Source organism: Eretmochelys imbricata, chromosome 6 (genome assembly GCF_965152235.1).
Source record: "Eretmochelys imbricata isolate rEreImb1 chromosome 6, rEreImb1.hap1, whole genome shotgun sequence".
Classification (NCBI taxonomy): domain Eukaryota; kingdom Metazoa; phylum Chordata; order Testudines; family Cheloniidae; genus Eretmochelys; species Eretmochelys imbricata.
Window position 1 is genome coordinate 70,104,871 of NC_135577.1, and position 17,256 is coordinate 70,122,126.

Here is a 17,256-nt window from a genome sequence, read left to right on the forward strand (position 1 = left end):
ACCTTCCACCAGTACTCTTCCATTTTTGTTTTTGATACACTCCACAATTCCCAAATCCCTAGTGCTTCTTTGTCTGATCCTCACGAACCTCTATATTCCATTTTGCCCTTCCTTCCTCGATAATCCTACATATAAAGCTTTAAGTGCCTGACCCTTAGCTTCTGCAACCATTATTTTCACCTTTTTCTTTACCAGCCTATATTCCTCATAACTGTCCACTGTTCTTACTTTCTGCCATCACTTAAACCTTCCTTCCTTTTTTATTTTCTGTTTCCTGCACATCATTAGACCACTACCATATCTTCTTTCATTTGTCCACACACAGCTTGTGAGCTTTCTGTATTACATGTGGATATTTTTCTCCAAACCTCATTGGTATCATCGTGGCTGGTTTGGTCATTGTCTTACCTCTATAGAACCTCATCCTTAAATCTCAGACTAACTTCCCTATCTGCAGACCTCCACCACTTTATCCTTTGTTCCACAGCTCATCTTTTAGTGTCCCCTCCCCCACCCCAATTGCCTTTTTCACCTAGAAGTCTGTTACATGCAACCTATGTTGCTCTGCAATCTGCTCTCCTGGGATCACTTTAAAGTCTCACATTTTTTTAGATCTTTTCTCCTTGTCAGGAAGTAATCTGTCTGGGACCTGTTGGCACTGCCCCTGTATATAACTAAGTGCTTCTCCCTCTTTGTGAAATGTATATTGGCAACAATCAGGCCATGGGCTCTGGCTAACTCTAAGATATCCTCACCAGCTTCATTTCTGGTACCAAAGCTTCATCCTCTGGCAGTCATTCTAGCTCTCACTGTGTTCTCTCATATCTATTGAGATCTGCTATGATAATCAGGTACTCAGAGTGTGGTACTTCACTTATCACTTGGCCCATGCTATGTGGAACTCCACCTTCTCCTCTCTCATACAGCCAACCTGTGGCACATATCAGCATATAACATACAATTTTTGGTCTCTGTCAGTGCTATTCTAACTTTCATCAGCTGGTCACTCTTTCTTTGGATGTCCACTATCATATCCTGTAATATTTCTGCTACTATTATTCCTACGCTATTCCTCTTCGCTGCTGAGCATCATCTTGTAGCCTCCTTGATGTACGTGGATTTAAATCCCTTCCATTTTGTCTCTCTTATACAGGCAATGTGCACTCTCCTTCCCTTCATCATCTCAGCTACTACTTTTTGTTTCCTTTTCATTGTTCCCGCATTCAGGGAAACCAGACATTACTCTTAGGCTTGCTATTTTTAGCCATATGTACCACAATGTGGTAACTTGACCATTTTCCACAGTCGTCAGACAAAGAGGTTGTGTGTCACTTCTGGGTAGGGTGACCATATTTCCCTATGCTGAATACAGGACACCTGGTAAAATTACTCATATTCAAGTGAGTTCAATAGCAATCAATAGGAACTATGCAGTACAAACGTTCAAATTAACATCAAGTTGACTGAGCCCCTGTTAAAAAGAAATACTGAGTAGTTCGATTCTTTTTATTTACCTTCTTATCTTTAAGGCTTTAGGGTTCATATGGGGAGGGGTGACATCCCCCCCCATCCACACTTCTGTACACCTCTCTCACACAGGGGGAGTGACCGACCTACCCCACCCTCCCTGCCTGGCGCTCTCTGCCCTCCATGCCTGGCTGGGCCCCTGGGATGGACCCGCCTCTTCTGGCATGGGAGGGATGGGAATGCAGCATCACATACCCCCTGCCCCAGATTTGTGCCAGGGTTCACACCAGAATGTGACCAGCCGCAGCCTTTCCGCACTGTACGGGAGGGAAGGGACAGGAGCTGCTTCCAGCCACAGGGGAGGAGTGGGGGGGAAAGGAATGACCTGACAAAGGTCTTTGCAGAGCTCATTTCTTCTCTCCCCTTGTCCTTTCCTCCTCGCACAGTGTCAAAAGACAGCTAACACCTCCAGGCTGCTATTGGCCACCAACATAATCCAACTGCCTCCGACTACAGCGTGGGCTGGAAGGGGTTAAGCCCTAAGGATGCACTGTGCACCAGGGCCCAGGGAACCTGACTGCAGGGGCTTCATGGAACCTAGCCAGGGAAGTTGCTCAGCAGAGGAGGGTGTCTAGGGGGCGGAGCAGCCCCGTGCTCTCTGGGGGCAGGACCCCGGGCGAGGGGGGTTAGGAGAAGAGGGCGCTAAGCTCCTGCTCTGGGGTGGGAACAGGCTGGAAATCACTCCAGAGCTTAGCTGAAGGGCGGATAGGCTTCCCCATACCAGCGCTGTGCGGGGCATTGGCACATACAGGGCTTGGCTCCTCCTGACCAGTGCCCTGGGCCGGAGGGTCTTGGGCTTTCCCGGGGCACCAGCCCAGCCAGAGGCAGTGGGGGAAGGAAGGAGCCTGCTGGCCAGGCTATTGATGAGCTGAGCACTCTGATCAGGGGCTGGTTCTCCTCACAGCGCTGGGAGCGGGATGCACCCTGCAGGTGAGATATGGAGGAGCAGCGGGGCTGGGAGGGGGGCAAGGGACAAAGCAGGGAGAGGACAGCAAGAGGGGGAGCGTGTAAAGGGCCAATGGGTGGGCAGCAGAGGCAACACGTATCTGGCTGCCGCCTGGTGCCTGCCGCACTCACCAGCCACCGCAGAGCACAGCCAGCACCGGCCGGAAATGGGGGGGGGGCGGAGCCCTGGTGACCAAGAGCCAGCACGCAGGGGGGGCTGCGCTGACAGACTAGCAGGGGGAGCGGCTGGCCCCACGTGCTGCATCTTTGCCTCGTCACCAGCCTTGCACACCTACCGCCATCATCGGCCACTGGGCCCCCACCCACTCACTGCTGGTGGGCAGGTGGTTGGCTAGCAGGAATCCAGCCAGCAGCAGGACCCACCAGTACTGATGTGGGGGAGACAGAAAATATGGGACAATTTGCCCATTTTTAAGAAAAAGTTGGGACACCTGCAGGAGGGCTTAAATATGGGACTGTCCCTTTAAAAATGGAACATCTGGTCACCCTACTTCTGGGGGACACCTTACCCTTTATATTGATATACTTATTGAAGATGAAGACCTGTGGAACATGTGTGAATGACACAACTTTTACAAACTGGTTAGCCACGCTTGACATTCTTGGTTTGAAATTGGAGTTTTTCCTTCTCCTAGGTGGACTGCCTGCATGGTTAGAGAGCCCCCATCTGCCTGGGGCAAGCTGCTTATAAAGCGCCAGACCCCCATCCTCCCCCCACACACACACTTCCAGTTAAAAACACCTCTGCCATGAGAAGGCAAGTGGTAGGAGTTTGGCTGTTAGAAGCTATGTATTGAGCCAGCCATATGAGGCATTTTCTAGGGCAGTGGTGGGCAACCTGTGACCCACGGGCCACGCACGGCCTGTCAGGGTAATCCAGTGGCAGGCTGTGAGACAGTTTGTTTACACTGACCATCCGCAGGCATGGCCGCCCGCAGCTCCCAGTGACTGCGGTTCACCATTCCCAGCCAACGGGAGCTGCAGGAAACAGTGGCCAGCACATCCTTGCAGCCCGCATCGCTTCCCGCAGCTCCCTGTGGCCAGGAATGGCGACCTGCAGACACTGGGAACTGTCGGTGGCCGTGCCAGCAGGTGGTCAATGTAAACAAACTGTCGTGCGGCCCGCCAGTGGATTACGCTGACGGGCCGTGTGCGGCCCATGGGCTGCAGGTTGCCCACCACTGTTCTAGGGGGAGCCCATCCTTCAACCCATCTCGGCTTCAAAAACTCTTTAGGAGGAACAAAAGCAACTGAACTTATAATAAGTCCTTCCCTTCTCTATTCCAAATCTATTCCAAATAGAGAAGGCCTAAGCTACAGAGGTTGGGTCCAAATCAGATTCTAAACTTCTCCAGTGTCCAGGAGTCTGTGTATGTATTTCAATTTTGACCTTGTCAGAAGAAAGACTATAGTTGTGATTTGGAACTGGATTGGGTCTAGTGTTCCATTTCAGGTTCATCTAAATGTTCATATGTCATTTGCTTTGCAGTAACTTGCTCTCTTTGTATTGAACAGATTCCTGTGGTGGCCATCATGACAACAGGTGGTGGAATGAGATCACTGACAACGTCATATGGCAGTCTATTGGGTCTCCAGAAGTTAAATGTCATAGACTGTGCTATGTACCTAACTGGTTTGTCTGGCACGACATGGTAAGGAAGACGTGAGCAGAATTTCTCTATGCTCCTGATACAAAGTTCTATGCTAAAGAAATATTATGGAGCTGCCAGTAGCAGCTCCCCCATAGCCAGCGTTGTGACCCAAGCCCTATTTTTGATCCATTTTGCCAGAAAAATCTCTTTTCTGGAGTGGGGAATTTTTATAGTTAGTGTCAGCACAGAAGTATATGTTTAAAAAAATATTTTAGGGAAATTGGCCGGTCATTTTAAATTTACCAGGCAGGGGAAATGTAAAGTTTGTGATTTTAAAAAAAGTAATGTTTTTTGGGGAACCTAGAACTCAAAGGCAGCATAGATTTAGGACATTAAACCTTTGGTGAAGTTTACATTAACCCTTCAAACTGAAAACGTTAAGTTTAGCACCTTCTCTAATAAACGCCTCAGTTTGTTTTTGTTTTTTCCCCTTCAATATATTTCCCAGGACTATGGCAAATTTGTACAGAGATGCTGATTGGTCACAGAAGGATCTGTCTGGGAAAATCCATGAAGCTCGAAAACATGTGACCAAATGCAAGATGGGTTCTTTTTCCATGGAGCGTATCAAGTATTATAACAAGCAGCTGTGTCAGCGGAAACAAGAAGGACACAGGACATCTTCTATAGATCTGTGGGGGCTCATTGTTGAATATTTGTTACATGATGGGGTACAGTATATCAAAGCATGGTTTTATTAAATCATTATGGTGATTAATATTGCACTAATAATCTTATCCTTATGGCTGAGGAAACACTTCCCTTAAAAGCCACTCAGTTTTCAGAGGCTTATAACTTTCTGAAACTGACCCATTTGGGACAATATTTTTTCATGCTTGTTCTGAATGCAGGGTGGGGGGAGGGACCATTTTCACTAGTAGGTTTTTGGATGCTTTTTGTTGGAAAAATCACATTTTGAAAACGTAATAATTAAGTGCTGTAGGCATATTTTGAAGATGATTTCTTTAGAAATAATTAAATTATAAGTGTTTTAGAACAGCAAACAGTAGGCTATTATCCACTCATTTTTCACAGCACATGCAATTGCAGTACTCCTGATACAAGCATGCCCAGTCCTGTGTACAGCTGCAGTATTGTACATTAAACTAGGATGTCAGCTGGTTAGGAGACTCATTTTTAACTGAGACCACTCCAGAGTCTCTACGCTGTAGGCATCTCTTTCTCCTTTTTAGACATTCCCTATCATGTTGGTATGAAAGTGCCATCAAATCATGTACCATGTAATTATCAAGAACTTGCAGCCACCATGGTTGTCAGCTGTTCATGAGAATTTTGGAGAGTATGGAAGATCCCAGACATATTAACCCCTGCATACAATGCAGTCATACAATGGGGAACGTGGCTGAAATGCAGGCATTTTACTGTATTCTAAGTACAGACATAGTGAGTAGATTCCTGTGTCAGTTCCTTCTCCCCACCCGCCCTCAATTTAGATACTTTTCTTGTAAAAACAGAAAGACAACCATAAACTCTCGGATCAGCGACAGGCAGTGCATCAGGGTCAGAACCCACTGCCCATCTACGTGGCAATCAATGTCAAGGACAACTATAGCACTTTGGATTTCAAAGGTAAAGATATTCCAGAGCTGTACTTGATCTTAAGTCTAGGAGGCGGCTCAGTTTTGTGTGTAAGACCTCATATAGATTACATAAAACCCCCTCTAAATTAAAGACCAGATCATGGCCTGGTAAAAATTGGCATAGTTCCACTGAAGTCAATGGAGCTACATCAGCTTACACCAGCTGGCATTTTGTAATCACTAGTTTTAATTTTTGTGATGTTTCTATATTTCTGGTGTTTGTGCCGGATCCGAAATGTTTGGAATAAACTTTCAGTGGTTCAACCTTTTTTTAACGCCTTGTATCCATTTGATAACAGCATAACTCTTTATCCTCAGCCCGGAGTCTGCTCTAAAAGATTTGTTGGGGTTTTGTTTTTGTCTTTTTGTTTGTGGCTCTGTTTGCAGAATGGCTGGAATTCACCCCATATGAAGTTGGATTCATGAAATATGGAGCCTTCATTCGCTCTGAGGACTTTGGAAGCGAGTTTTTCATGGGTCGGCTGATGAAGAGGCTCCCAGAATCCCGGATCTCCTACTTGGAAGGTGATTTATTGTCTTGGAAAATTATACAAACCGGGCACTGGTGAATCACTGGTATGTGATTGGCAGCAATGGTACAGTATCACCTGCCAGAATATGTGCCAGTACCTTATATGAATTAACATTTAATAAAGTGGTTTCCTTTGCATTGTTAAAGCAGGAAACTTAAAATAACAGGTGAATGGCAACCACTAGACTTTAAACATTTTCTATCTGAAATTTTCTAATTGATTTTGCATTACAATACAGTTTAAAACCAGTCCAAGAGTGAAATCCTGGCCCCCTGTGAAGTCAATAGGAATTTTCCATTCATTTCAACTGGACCAGGATTTCATCCAGAGGCCGTATCTACACTGTACACTAGGGGTGTGATTCTCAGCTCGCACACACATATGCTAGCTCTTATCTGAGTTAGCGTGCTAAAAATAGTGTAGCCATGGTGCCACGGGCAGTGGCAGTGGTGGCATGGATTAGCCACCCTGAAAATGTACCTGTTTGTGTGTGTAGTTCGTCGGTTCGACAATGATGTTTTCATTCTATCTCTTTTTGTGGATTCTGCAGTGACTCTGAAGTCCCAAATGTGACGCGCATGCTCGTGACCATATAGGGCAGACAGTCATTGGGGAGCATCTATAGCGGTAGTATGATGCTTTTCCCTGGCAGCTAACAATTGATTATTTCTGTCCTCTTCAAAGGCTTGGAAAGCTCTGAGTGTTGTGTGCTGCCCTGCTGATCTATTTAACTCAGCCTTCTCAAGATCTTTCGGTTTTATTGCACCAAAGTGTACGCTGTTCTTGATGCTGTCCTTGTAGTGCTTTCTGGGGCGGCCTTGATTCCAGTGTCCTTGTGCCAATTCTCCATAGAAAATTTTTCTAGGGAGTCAATATTCAGACATCCTAATGATGTGTCCAACCCAGTGTAGCTGGACTTTTATCCGCATGGCCTCAATACTTGTGGCATTTGGCTTTTGGAGAACCTCCAGCTTGGTTATTTTGTCTTGCCAGTGGATCCCCATAATGGCATGCAGAGACCGCATATGGAAAGCCTCTAGCTGTTGGATATGCCATATGTATGGTGTCCAGCTCTCACAGCCGTAGAGGAGAGATGTGAGCACAAAAGCATTATAAAGTTTTATTTTTGTTGAGAGGGTTATGTTGTGGGATTTCAGGACTTTGTTACGTAGCTTTCCTAATGACTGAGAAGCTTTCTGAATCCTGTTCGTGATCTGTTTACCGAAAGACCCTTCATTGGAGATTAATTGCTGCCGTGATGGGTAAAATTGTCAACTTGCTTTAGTTGGATTCCATTACTGGAGGTGCTGGGGGATATGGCAGAGAGCAGTGAAGATAATTGATGCAACACCACAGTTTTCTCAAGGCTGATTGTGAGGCCAAACAGTTTTGATGCTTCAGAGAAGCGATCTACAATGAACTGCAGATCTGCCTCTGGGTGTGGTAGGAGGACGTTAGCATCTGCAAAGAGAGCCTCTCTTAGTAGTAGTTCTGTTGCTTTCCTTTTTGCTTTAAGCCTCATAAGATTGACGACTGAGCCGTTGTGTCCGTATCTGATGTGTACGCCTCGGTTGGGCCCATCTGTAGCATGGTTGAGAACTTGGGTGAAGAAGAGGCTGAACAGTGCAGGGGGCAAGGAAACAGCCTGGTCTGAGTCCATCTGAAATGGGAAAGGAGCCAGTGAGATCTCCGTCTCTGTAACAGTGTAACAAAAGGTGACTAAATCTCACAAGTTCAGTGAAACAGGAATGCTCTGCAACACAAACACACCAGTGACATTTAGAAAATAATATAATAAAACTTGACCCTTCTGAGATCTGACATACCAGTGCTGCCCGTATTTCAAAATTCTGCAGCGTTAATACACTCCTTGACGGGGGGAGAGAAATTAAGAGCTGTAAGCAACAGAGAAAAGAAAGATGCTATGGGAAGGACGAGAATGGGTGATCTGGAGAGATACAAGAAAGCTTCCATCTTATGCGGGATTTGACCTGTAACCTTCACTGTGACAGACGATATGAATTAGAGCTAGGCAAAATTGTACTATTCAGGCAGAGAACTGTAAAGAACTGCACTGCCTGAGAAATTACTCGGGCGGGCTGGCGGGGTGGGGGTGGAGGTGCAGCATTGTGCCCCAGGAGTCATAAATTCCTTTTCAAGCTCTCAGCTGTGCATGATTATGCAAGCTGCACCATGCTTTGAAGTGGTTAAAATTGTTCCCTTGGTGCACCAGGCCTGGTCTACAGAGAGAGCAGCATACATGAAAAGAGAGCATCCCTGCATTTCCCAGAGCACAGGCACTGTCATGGCCCCTTTCAAGGCATAGGCAAGAGAGGAAAAGTCCTTGCATCCCGCCTGCACACCTGCACAAAGCCAGATGCAATCTGGTCCTTAGAATCTAAAGACCCCCAAGTCAGATATTAAAAGCAGAAGTTTGGAACTGTGCAGACAGATGCCTGCAAAAAATAGAAGGTAATGGAACAACTTCAGATGGAAGGATAAAAAGGCAATTTTCAATTAAATGCTCCCAAGACTAGAGCATAAAGGTCTCCATAAAATCTCTAGCATGGCCCACTCTCATAATTTTATCACAAATCTTGAGTTATTTGGTGTTTTTTTTTTTTCTTGAAGCCTACAATCATGGGAGTACATGAGAATTGCAACTTTCATTTAAAAAAAATATTTCTTAGCCCTCATGGCTTTAGAGCAAACCTTGAAAATGTTCACAAAGAGTGCCCTAAAGATTTAAAAAAGCAGAAAACAAATATAAAGAACTCAACATTTATTATTTAAAAACAAATCTCAGGATTTTTAATCCAATCTTTTATGATTTTGGAGGGCCTGACTTAGGATTTTTTAATGTTTAGGGTTGGCAATACTGATATCGCTCTCCTTTCACAGGCATGTGGAGTAGTTTATTTTCTCTGAATCTGTTATATATCTGGAATTTGTCACACACTTCAGAGGACTTTTGGCACAGGTGGACCCGAGACAGAGTAAATGATATTGGTAGGTTACTTTATACCATTGCCTTATCATTTATTTATCATTATGCTTCACAACCATCTGTTGTGTAAACCATGCACTTGCTTTTTGGAGTTTTATTTTTAAAAATCTGCAGATGCATCATATCTTGCCTGGAAGGAACCAGTTTCAAGAGACTAATATTGACTACCATCATGGGATCATTTCTGAATAACCCATAGACTGCCCTTTGATCATGAGCAATAATCACTGAATATGTAAGAGAGTAAATATATTCAGGAATAATGATCCTGGTTTGCAGATAATTAGTGACACAAAAAACACCACATGAATATTTGCTGAATTTTTAATTTGACAAATACAGTTCAACTTGGCTTATTTTTCAGGATTATGATTTGTAGGTGGTGTGGCATTGAATGGCTTATTGGATGGTGGGGCTTTGTTTTTAATCCAGCCCTGGGTTATCTTAAGAAATTTTGTCTTAATAGAGCAAAAAAATGTTTATCTACCTTTTGTTAAGGTGCTCGTGAGACCTTTCATCATGGACACCATAAACTAATAGTGTAGAGATTGTTATTGCTATTTTGGGGGCTCCTCAGAAACATTTATTTAAGCAAACAAACCCTTTAATTACTTCTTTTGCAGAGGAAGAGTCCGTCCTATCTATGAGGCCACACGAACAGAAGACTCAAGTATTCACCACGGCAAGCCCCCTTTCCCGTGCTCTTCGTAGTGCCATTACAGAGCGCACATCAGTTGCCCAGTACCACAGTTTCCTGAAAGGCCTCCAGCTGCATAATGACTACCTAGAGAATGACAAGTTTTGTAGATGGAAGGGTAATAGCACTTACCTTTCAGCAGCACCCTTTGAAGGAATTTGGGGTCTGCAATATAGTGAGGAGATCTGCATGACTTGGGAGAGAATGAACGGCTTTTATTTAACAACAAAACAAAACAGACTTCCCCCTCGAAAACCCCCCTGCCTCCCTTCATATCAAAATTTGAATCTACTTTTAAACAGAATTGTTTGATCAATCAATTGAACTATACAGGGCTGAAAATCTTTAGTGACATGGATTTGATGGGGTTCAAGTTCATTTCTCTTTGGGCTGTAGCCAGTTGATTAAATCTCCATAGTTTGGCTCAGTGTGTTGGCAGCATTCATAGTCTTTATGAACAGAGAGGAGACATTAAGGCCCAGAGTCTCAAAGGTATTTAGGCACCTAACTCCAATGGGAGTTTCAGCGTCTGTGCCTTAATGGGTAGACAGAAGAAATCCTTGATCACTAGAAGAGGGTGTCCCTGCAGGTCAAAAGGACCAAATGCCGGCTTCCTAGAGACCCCCGATCTGCTTATTTAATGCTCCAGTAAAGGATCTGCATTTTAAACAGAACGACAAATTAATTTATTTTTTACTGTTAGCAGCTAAATTCTGTGGGTATGTCTACGCTGCAATTAGACACCCGTGGCTGGCTCATGGGGCTCGCGCTGCAGGGCTGTTTAATTGCAGTGAAGACTTCCAGGCTCTGGGACTCTCACAGGGTACCAGAGCCTGGCCTCCAACCCAAGCCCAGTAGTCTTCACTGCAATTAAATAGACCCACAGCCTGAGCCCTGTGAGCCTGCCAGCTGGCACAGGCTAGCTGCAGGTTTTTAATTGCAGTGTAAACATACACTGTATTGCACATTATTGGAAAAATGTGACCCGTCCTATGGCACTGTGGTAAAGTAAAATATAGACTGATCTTGTAATGGAAAAGCTTTCAAAGCCAGTACGTCCATGAAAGAAATACCAAAAGGTATTTAGGAATTTGGTCACCCTTTCTAGTGTACTCATAGGAGAAGGGCTCCCAAGCCAGCAAGCCAGAATCTTTAGCCAAGTTCTTTGAATATTAATCTGATCCTGAACATGTAATGTGCAATGTAGTGTGTTAATGTTTTCTTGTAACTTTGTCTTAATAAAAAAAAATCAAATAAATGCATCCAAAAGAAAAACAAGTGGGAGGGAGGATGGGTGGGCTAGCACAGTTTGAATGAGCCAGGTATAGAATGAACATGGAGAGTCTGACTTCAGAAAAAATAGTTGTTCTAATTTAAGGCTGAGCAACAGTGATGTAAATAGTTTGTCAAATGTCTAATGAAATTAGAGATGTGGAATGGGGCTGCAGACCCTTTTTTCTTGAACACTGTGTTCATCAGAGCATCAGCAAACCGCTCTTCTGTGATTTCCCTTACGGCAAGAAATATATTCCTTTCAGATACTGTGCTGGACACATCACCCAACCAGCTGACTGAAACAGCAGAGTACTTGTCCCTGGTAGATACTGGATTCTTCATCAATACCAGCTGCCCTCCACTTCTGAGGCCAGAGAGGAAAGTGGATGTCATCCTGCATTTAAATTATAGTGCAGGATCACAGATACTGGTGAGAGAAATCAGTGTATTCTGTTTTCTCCATTGATAGTCATTTGTCTGTAAGTTTTTAGCGATATTGTTCCTATTAAAAGCCCTGTGTTAAGTATTCTGAACCACAATATTTTAGCTTAATGCTGTAGCTTAAAGTTGTATTCACACCCTGTAACCTAACCATTTTCTTTTGTGGTACTGAGTGTTTTTTGTTGAGTACTCCAGGAAAAATTTGAAAACCTGTCCATGTGTTTTCATATAATGCATGTTTCTCAAACCACATTCTTTCCAACAGGAAAGCCAGTGCTATCCCAGAGGTAGCCTAGTACAATTTAGTCTTAGTTGCTGTGCTTTTAAGAAATCCTGATCTCAGCCTAGTCTCTGGTTTCTCATATTGTTCTCTTCCTTGATCCAGCCTCTGGATCAGTCCTGTAAGTACTACTCAGAACAAGGAATCCCATTCCCCAAAGTTGTGCTGAGCGAAGAAGAGAGGAAAAAGCTAAAGGAGTGCTACCTCTTTGATGATGCCGAGACTCCAGGAGCTCCCATATTGCTATTTTTCCCATTAGTGAATGACACCTACCAAAGTTACAAAGCACCTGGTAAGTTATCAACAGTAGCCAAGCATTCAACGAAGGCCATCCTGGCTAGCTTATCAACTGATTGAATTTCACTCTTTAATTCATTCCTCTCCACTTGTTCATTTCCCTACAACAAACCTCTCCATTGCCTAACTTACCATTTTTACTTAGATCTACTACATATTTCTTATTAAGAAGAATAGGACCCTGTTTTATTTCCGTATTCACTTTCATCTGTTATACACCCCTAGTTATCTTGCTGTATATTAGTGTAAATTGTTGTAATAAAAATGCAAAATCTTTAAGGTCAAAGGAAATGTACATTTAAGGAGAAAACCCAAAATAATTACAAGCTTTCTTCTCTTTTAGCAGACTTTTCTTTCCTTCTTTTGGTGTCTCTAATATTGGGTCTCTGTCCCAAGTACTAAAAGGCCTGTGTCACAACTCTGAGCCTTGATGGGTATGAGAGCTTTGCTTTCCTCGTAAATAACCTGTTCACTGACTGAATCGCTATTCCTCTTTTCAGTAGGAATAGCCTTTCCATTGAACGGGACACTGTTTCACCTATTAAATACCTTTTGAGACTTCTACTCTTCTTTCGGTTCCATTCCCCTTCCCCAAATCCTGCCATTTGCCATGTCAGTATTTCCCTTTCCTGCTTGAGTCACAGATGTGAAGACGTCTCTAAGACTGTTATGAGCAGACAACAGAAGACACTCATAGGGATAGTCACCTATACCCCTCCCTTCAGCACATCAGGCAACTGACATTCCCCTGATCAAGGGATCAAATTACTGGATTGCAACAGAAACACTTGTAAAACATGCCCAGAGCATTTAAATGGGTGAGCGCTCTTAGTGCAGAGAAATCTCCCTCTCTGGGCTGTTACTGGTGGTACATGACAGAGATAAACCCAATACTACAGCAATTTCCTGTTGAATTTTTCCCTAGGTGTGAAGCGCTCCAGCTCAGAGATGGAGGAGGGCAAAGTTGATCTCACCAGTTGCTTTTCCCCCTATTCTACATATTCAGTCACATACAAGGAGCAAGATTATGATCAGCTGATTAAACTGACTGAGTACAACATCCTGAATAACAAACACCTGATTCTTCAAGCCTTGCGTAAAGCAGTGGAACGGAAAAGGCAACATAAAAAATAGTCACCATGCCAGGTGCCTTTATCCCTGGGAGGATGTTTATGTATCCTCTGGCATATGGATAACCACAGTTTTTCTGAAGATTTCAATGGATTCCAGTTTGACCCTATTAACTGGCTGTCCCTGATGAGCAAAGGTCACCAAATAAGGAGAGACCTTCCTTATTCCCCAAAGAATTTCATTGCTACAAAATTAATTTAGGAGAATAAAGTGCAATTTGCAGCATGTTGGAAATACAGTACATGGGTAGCCATACACAAAGAGCTGCTGTGGTGGTGGCATGGTCTAAATTCCTAGAGAGTGAGTTTAAAAATATATAAGTCCAAACTACAGTGTACACACTGGATTCAATTAATCTTTAAATAATACTAGTTCTGCCTTGTTTTAGTGGCTGTTCTGTGAACTATTGTCCATGTGCCAGAATGTGACTTGTTGCGCGAAGGTGCACTGTAGGGAAGAGGACTAGGAATCTTGCCAGGCAACCCATTCAAGGCTCAAGGACAGCTACCACCCCTTTGCTGAGGGGGAACACAAGGACTGCTCTCTCTTAGATACTTACAGGTGGTCTTTAAGGTATAGTCTTGTTTTTGTTCCGAGATTGCTGCAGACCTCCCCCTCGGTGCCTACAGGGTTAGGCAGCAGCCAAGTGGATTGCAGTGGAGCCTAAAACTGGGATTTAGGTTTGTCTGAGGTTTAAGTTCCTAAGTACCTTTGTGGATCTGGTCCCTAGTTCTTGTAACACATGCTGCTTAAGTTTATCTTGAACTGCCACTTCACATTGGTTTTTCAACATATAAACTGAAACTTCTAGTCTTTAAAGTAACATAGGTGCCCTTGTCATTATTATCTGTTTTTAATCAACAGTTCTAATTTAAAATAAACATATATCCTGACTTGACCATTGTCTGGGACTTGATGGTATTTAAGGGTGATTTTAAAGGCAAACTGACCTAGAGTGCACTTTCCTTTTCTTCTTCACTCCATACCTGTGTAAAGCAGCCTAGCAGGTGGTCATATATAACCACATGATCGGACAATTCTTTTTTATCACTACTCTTCTGTGTGGAGTCAGAGCATTAGAACCATGTGAATACTAGTTGGCGTAGCCTGTTCAATCTGGCATCAATATGTTTAACAGCAGCTTCAAGTGTGTAGCTCCTATTTTTCTGCAGCTCTGGTGATGGAGACTCAGAAGTATTGACTCCTTCAAATTCGTCTCCCCTCAGCATGCATTTCCTCTTTGGAGAGTCCTGATTGACTTTCATTTCTGAGTTTTAGTATGGAACTTTCAAGCTTTTGTAAATCCTCAGACAAGAGATCGACTCCTTGAAAAATAAGAGACTTCAGTCACAATTTTGATTAAAACCAGCATGAAATAAGATGTGCCTGCATATTTATCTATCTTGATCTCCTTGAAAGGTTTTATTTTATATGCATTTCTGAGAGATTTCCCTAGGAGATTTTACAATTGCTTTGGTAAAGTCTTTCATTGTCTGGTTACTAATACAATTTAATCCTTTCAGTCAGCCCTATTTTGAGGACCAAAGTGGTGCATTGATCTTGTCCTGGACTTCAGCACAGGGGTAAATTTCCCCCTGTGAGGGTTTATGGTATGATGACTAGATCCATCTACCTGCCTATTCCCAACTCCTATGCTCATGTTAAAAGCAGACTGCAGTGTTTTGGCACACTCAGAGGAATTGCTTTTTATTGATAGTATCTGTGAAGAATCAGGCATTTTGTTTCAGTAAGTGTACAATGTATGCACGATTGACTGTACTTGTGATATGGACACAATATGGCATGATAATGCAGGGTAATTCTTAGCAGAACCTCTGCTTGCTAGCCATTGCCTGCATGATGTGCTGTGTACAGCTCTGCATATTGCACAATGGGTCACAATGTAGTAAGTCGTCATAGCATTGAAAGGGCTTCAATATAGGGTGAGATTCCAGATGTGAGAGCTGCTACTGTGTAAGTATCATTCCCATACAAGAACCAGGCAGCATCAGTGACTGGGAATGTTAACATCTTGAAATAGACATGGGTGAACACGTCATTCAGCCCTATGTTTCAACATCTTAACCAGCCCATACGTGACACCATATCGAAACAATGTCCAAAATGTGTAGAACACCTTTGTCTCTTCCTCTCCCAAGTCACACTGTCAACACTACTGCTTCTTGTATTCTGTTCCATCCACAGCCTGTGCTTCCTCGCTCTCTCCCCAGGACTATAACAGAGGAAGCTATCAGCCTTGCAGCAGAACTCTGGAGCACTACCAGTAGGAGGAGAAGCAGGCAGTACGTACTAGTGCAGTAAAACTGGCTGGCTCTGTCTAGCTCTCTCTGATTAGCAGCAATCACTTGATCCTCCTGCTGTATTGCATCAGTGACAGGGAGGTTCTAATCTGGGAACCACTCCCGAAACCACAGAAAAAACTCAAACTCTTGCATTTTCACTGAAAATCAATAGGCCTCCCTTCAGCATTGCCATGTGTTTGATGTTGTCAGGCTTCTGATGGCTGCAGCTATCTTATGGGAATGAATAGAAACATTACTGAAGAACCCGCACAGGCTCCTTTCAGGGGAAGCATAGGGAATGCTGGTTGGTCAAGGGAAATGCTTTGAAGAATGGGCAGAGCCTGCAGCTATAAGGCGTACACAAAAGGGAGTGCACAATGGTTGAACATTTTGGACAATACCCAACTGTGTTCCCCAAAGGTGGTAATTTTTAGTCACTCCTTACTGGTTGGGGTGCTGTGGTATGGATGCAGTCGCTTTGTTTTGGAGCGCTGTTTTTCCACAGACCCCTAGGTCTCTGCTCTGTATTACGGGGGTGTGCTGTATGGTTGTGATGATAGAGTGTTTCCAAAGGACAGAATCTGCGTTTTGAAGCATGTTACATTTGGTCAGCCAGTCATGAGGGGGTGTTAGCTGCTGGTCCCTGGAGTTAAAAAACAACTCTTCCATAGAGCAGAACTTAGAAGACAATACAACTAGCAGCTGCAGTTGGGAGTGTATCTGTATGGGAGATACTGAGCACAGGAAACAAAGATAAGAACATGACATAAGACTGGCCAGACAGGCTTCATCAAGCCCAGTATTCAGTCTTCTGACAGTGACCAGTGCCAGATGCTTCAGATGGAATGAACAGAATGGGGCAATTATTGAATGATACACTCCTGGCATCCAGCCCCAGCTGCTGGCAGTCAGAGGTTTAGGGATGGGGTTGCGTCCCTGACCATCTTGGCTAACAGCCGTTGGTGGACCTATCTTTCATGACTTTATCTAATTCTTTTTTGAACCCAGTTATAGTTTTGGCCTTCACAGCATCCCCCGACAAAGAGTTCTACAGGCTGACCGTGTATTATGTGAAGAAATACTTTCTTATGTTCGCTTTAAATCTGCTGCCCGTTAATTTTATTCGGTGACCCTGAATCTTGTGTTATCTGAATAATGCATCCTTCTTCACTTTCTCCACCCAGTTCCTGATTGTATAGGCCTCCATCATACTCCGCATTAGCTGTCTCTTTTCTAAGCTGAACGGTCCCAGTCTGTTTAATCTCTCCTCTTGCAGAAGCTGTTCCATAGCCTTGATAATTTTTGTTGACCTTCTCTGTACCTTTTCCAATTCTAATTTTTTTTTTGAGATACAGTGACTAGAACTGCACTTAGTATTCAAGATGTGGGCGTACCATAGATTTATATAATGTCTAGGGCTGTCAAGCGATTAAAAAAATTAATCATGATTAATCACCTGATTAAAAAAATTCATTGCAATTAATCATGCGATTAATTGCACCGTTAAACAATGAATACCAATTAAAATTTATTAAATATTTTTGGA

The 17,256-nt window shown here is 43.5% G+C and overlaps 1 protein-coding gene across 1 annotated transcript in view; it reads left to right on the plus strand.

Moving 5' to 3' along the window:
- The window catches only part of LOC144266763 (cytosolic phospholipase A2 epsilon-like), a 37,215-nt gene extending 23,805 nt beyond the window's left edge, over nt 1-13,410 (plus strand). Inside the window, exons 13-21 of the mRNA XM_077820263.1 lie at nt 4,009-4,145; nt 4,594-4,816; nt 5,621-5,735; nt 6,134-6,271; nt 9,181-9,288; nt 9,910-10,101; nt 11,522-11,688; nt 12,085-12,271; nt 13,202-13,410. Of these exons, the coding sequence (XP_077676389.1) occupies nt 4,009-4,145; nt 4,594-4,816; nt 5,621-5,735; nt 6,134-6,271; nt 9,181-9,288; nt 9,910-10,101; nt 11,522-11,688; nt 12,085-12,271; nt 13,202-13,410 (1,476 nt within the window). The remainder of the gene's footprint in view (nt 1-4,008; nt 4,146-4,593; nt 4,817-5,620; nt 5,736-6,133; nt 6,272-9,180; nt 9,289-9,909; nt 10,102-11,521; nt 11,689-12,084; nt 12,272-13,201) is intronic.
- Nucleotides 13,411-17,256: the final 3,846 nt, after the last annotated feature.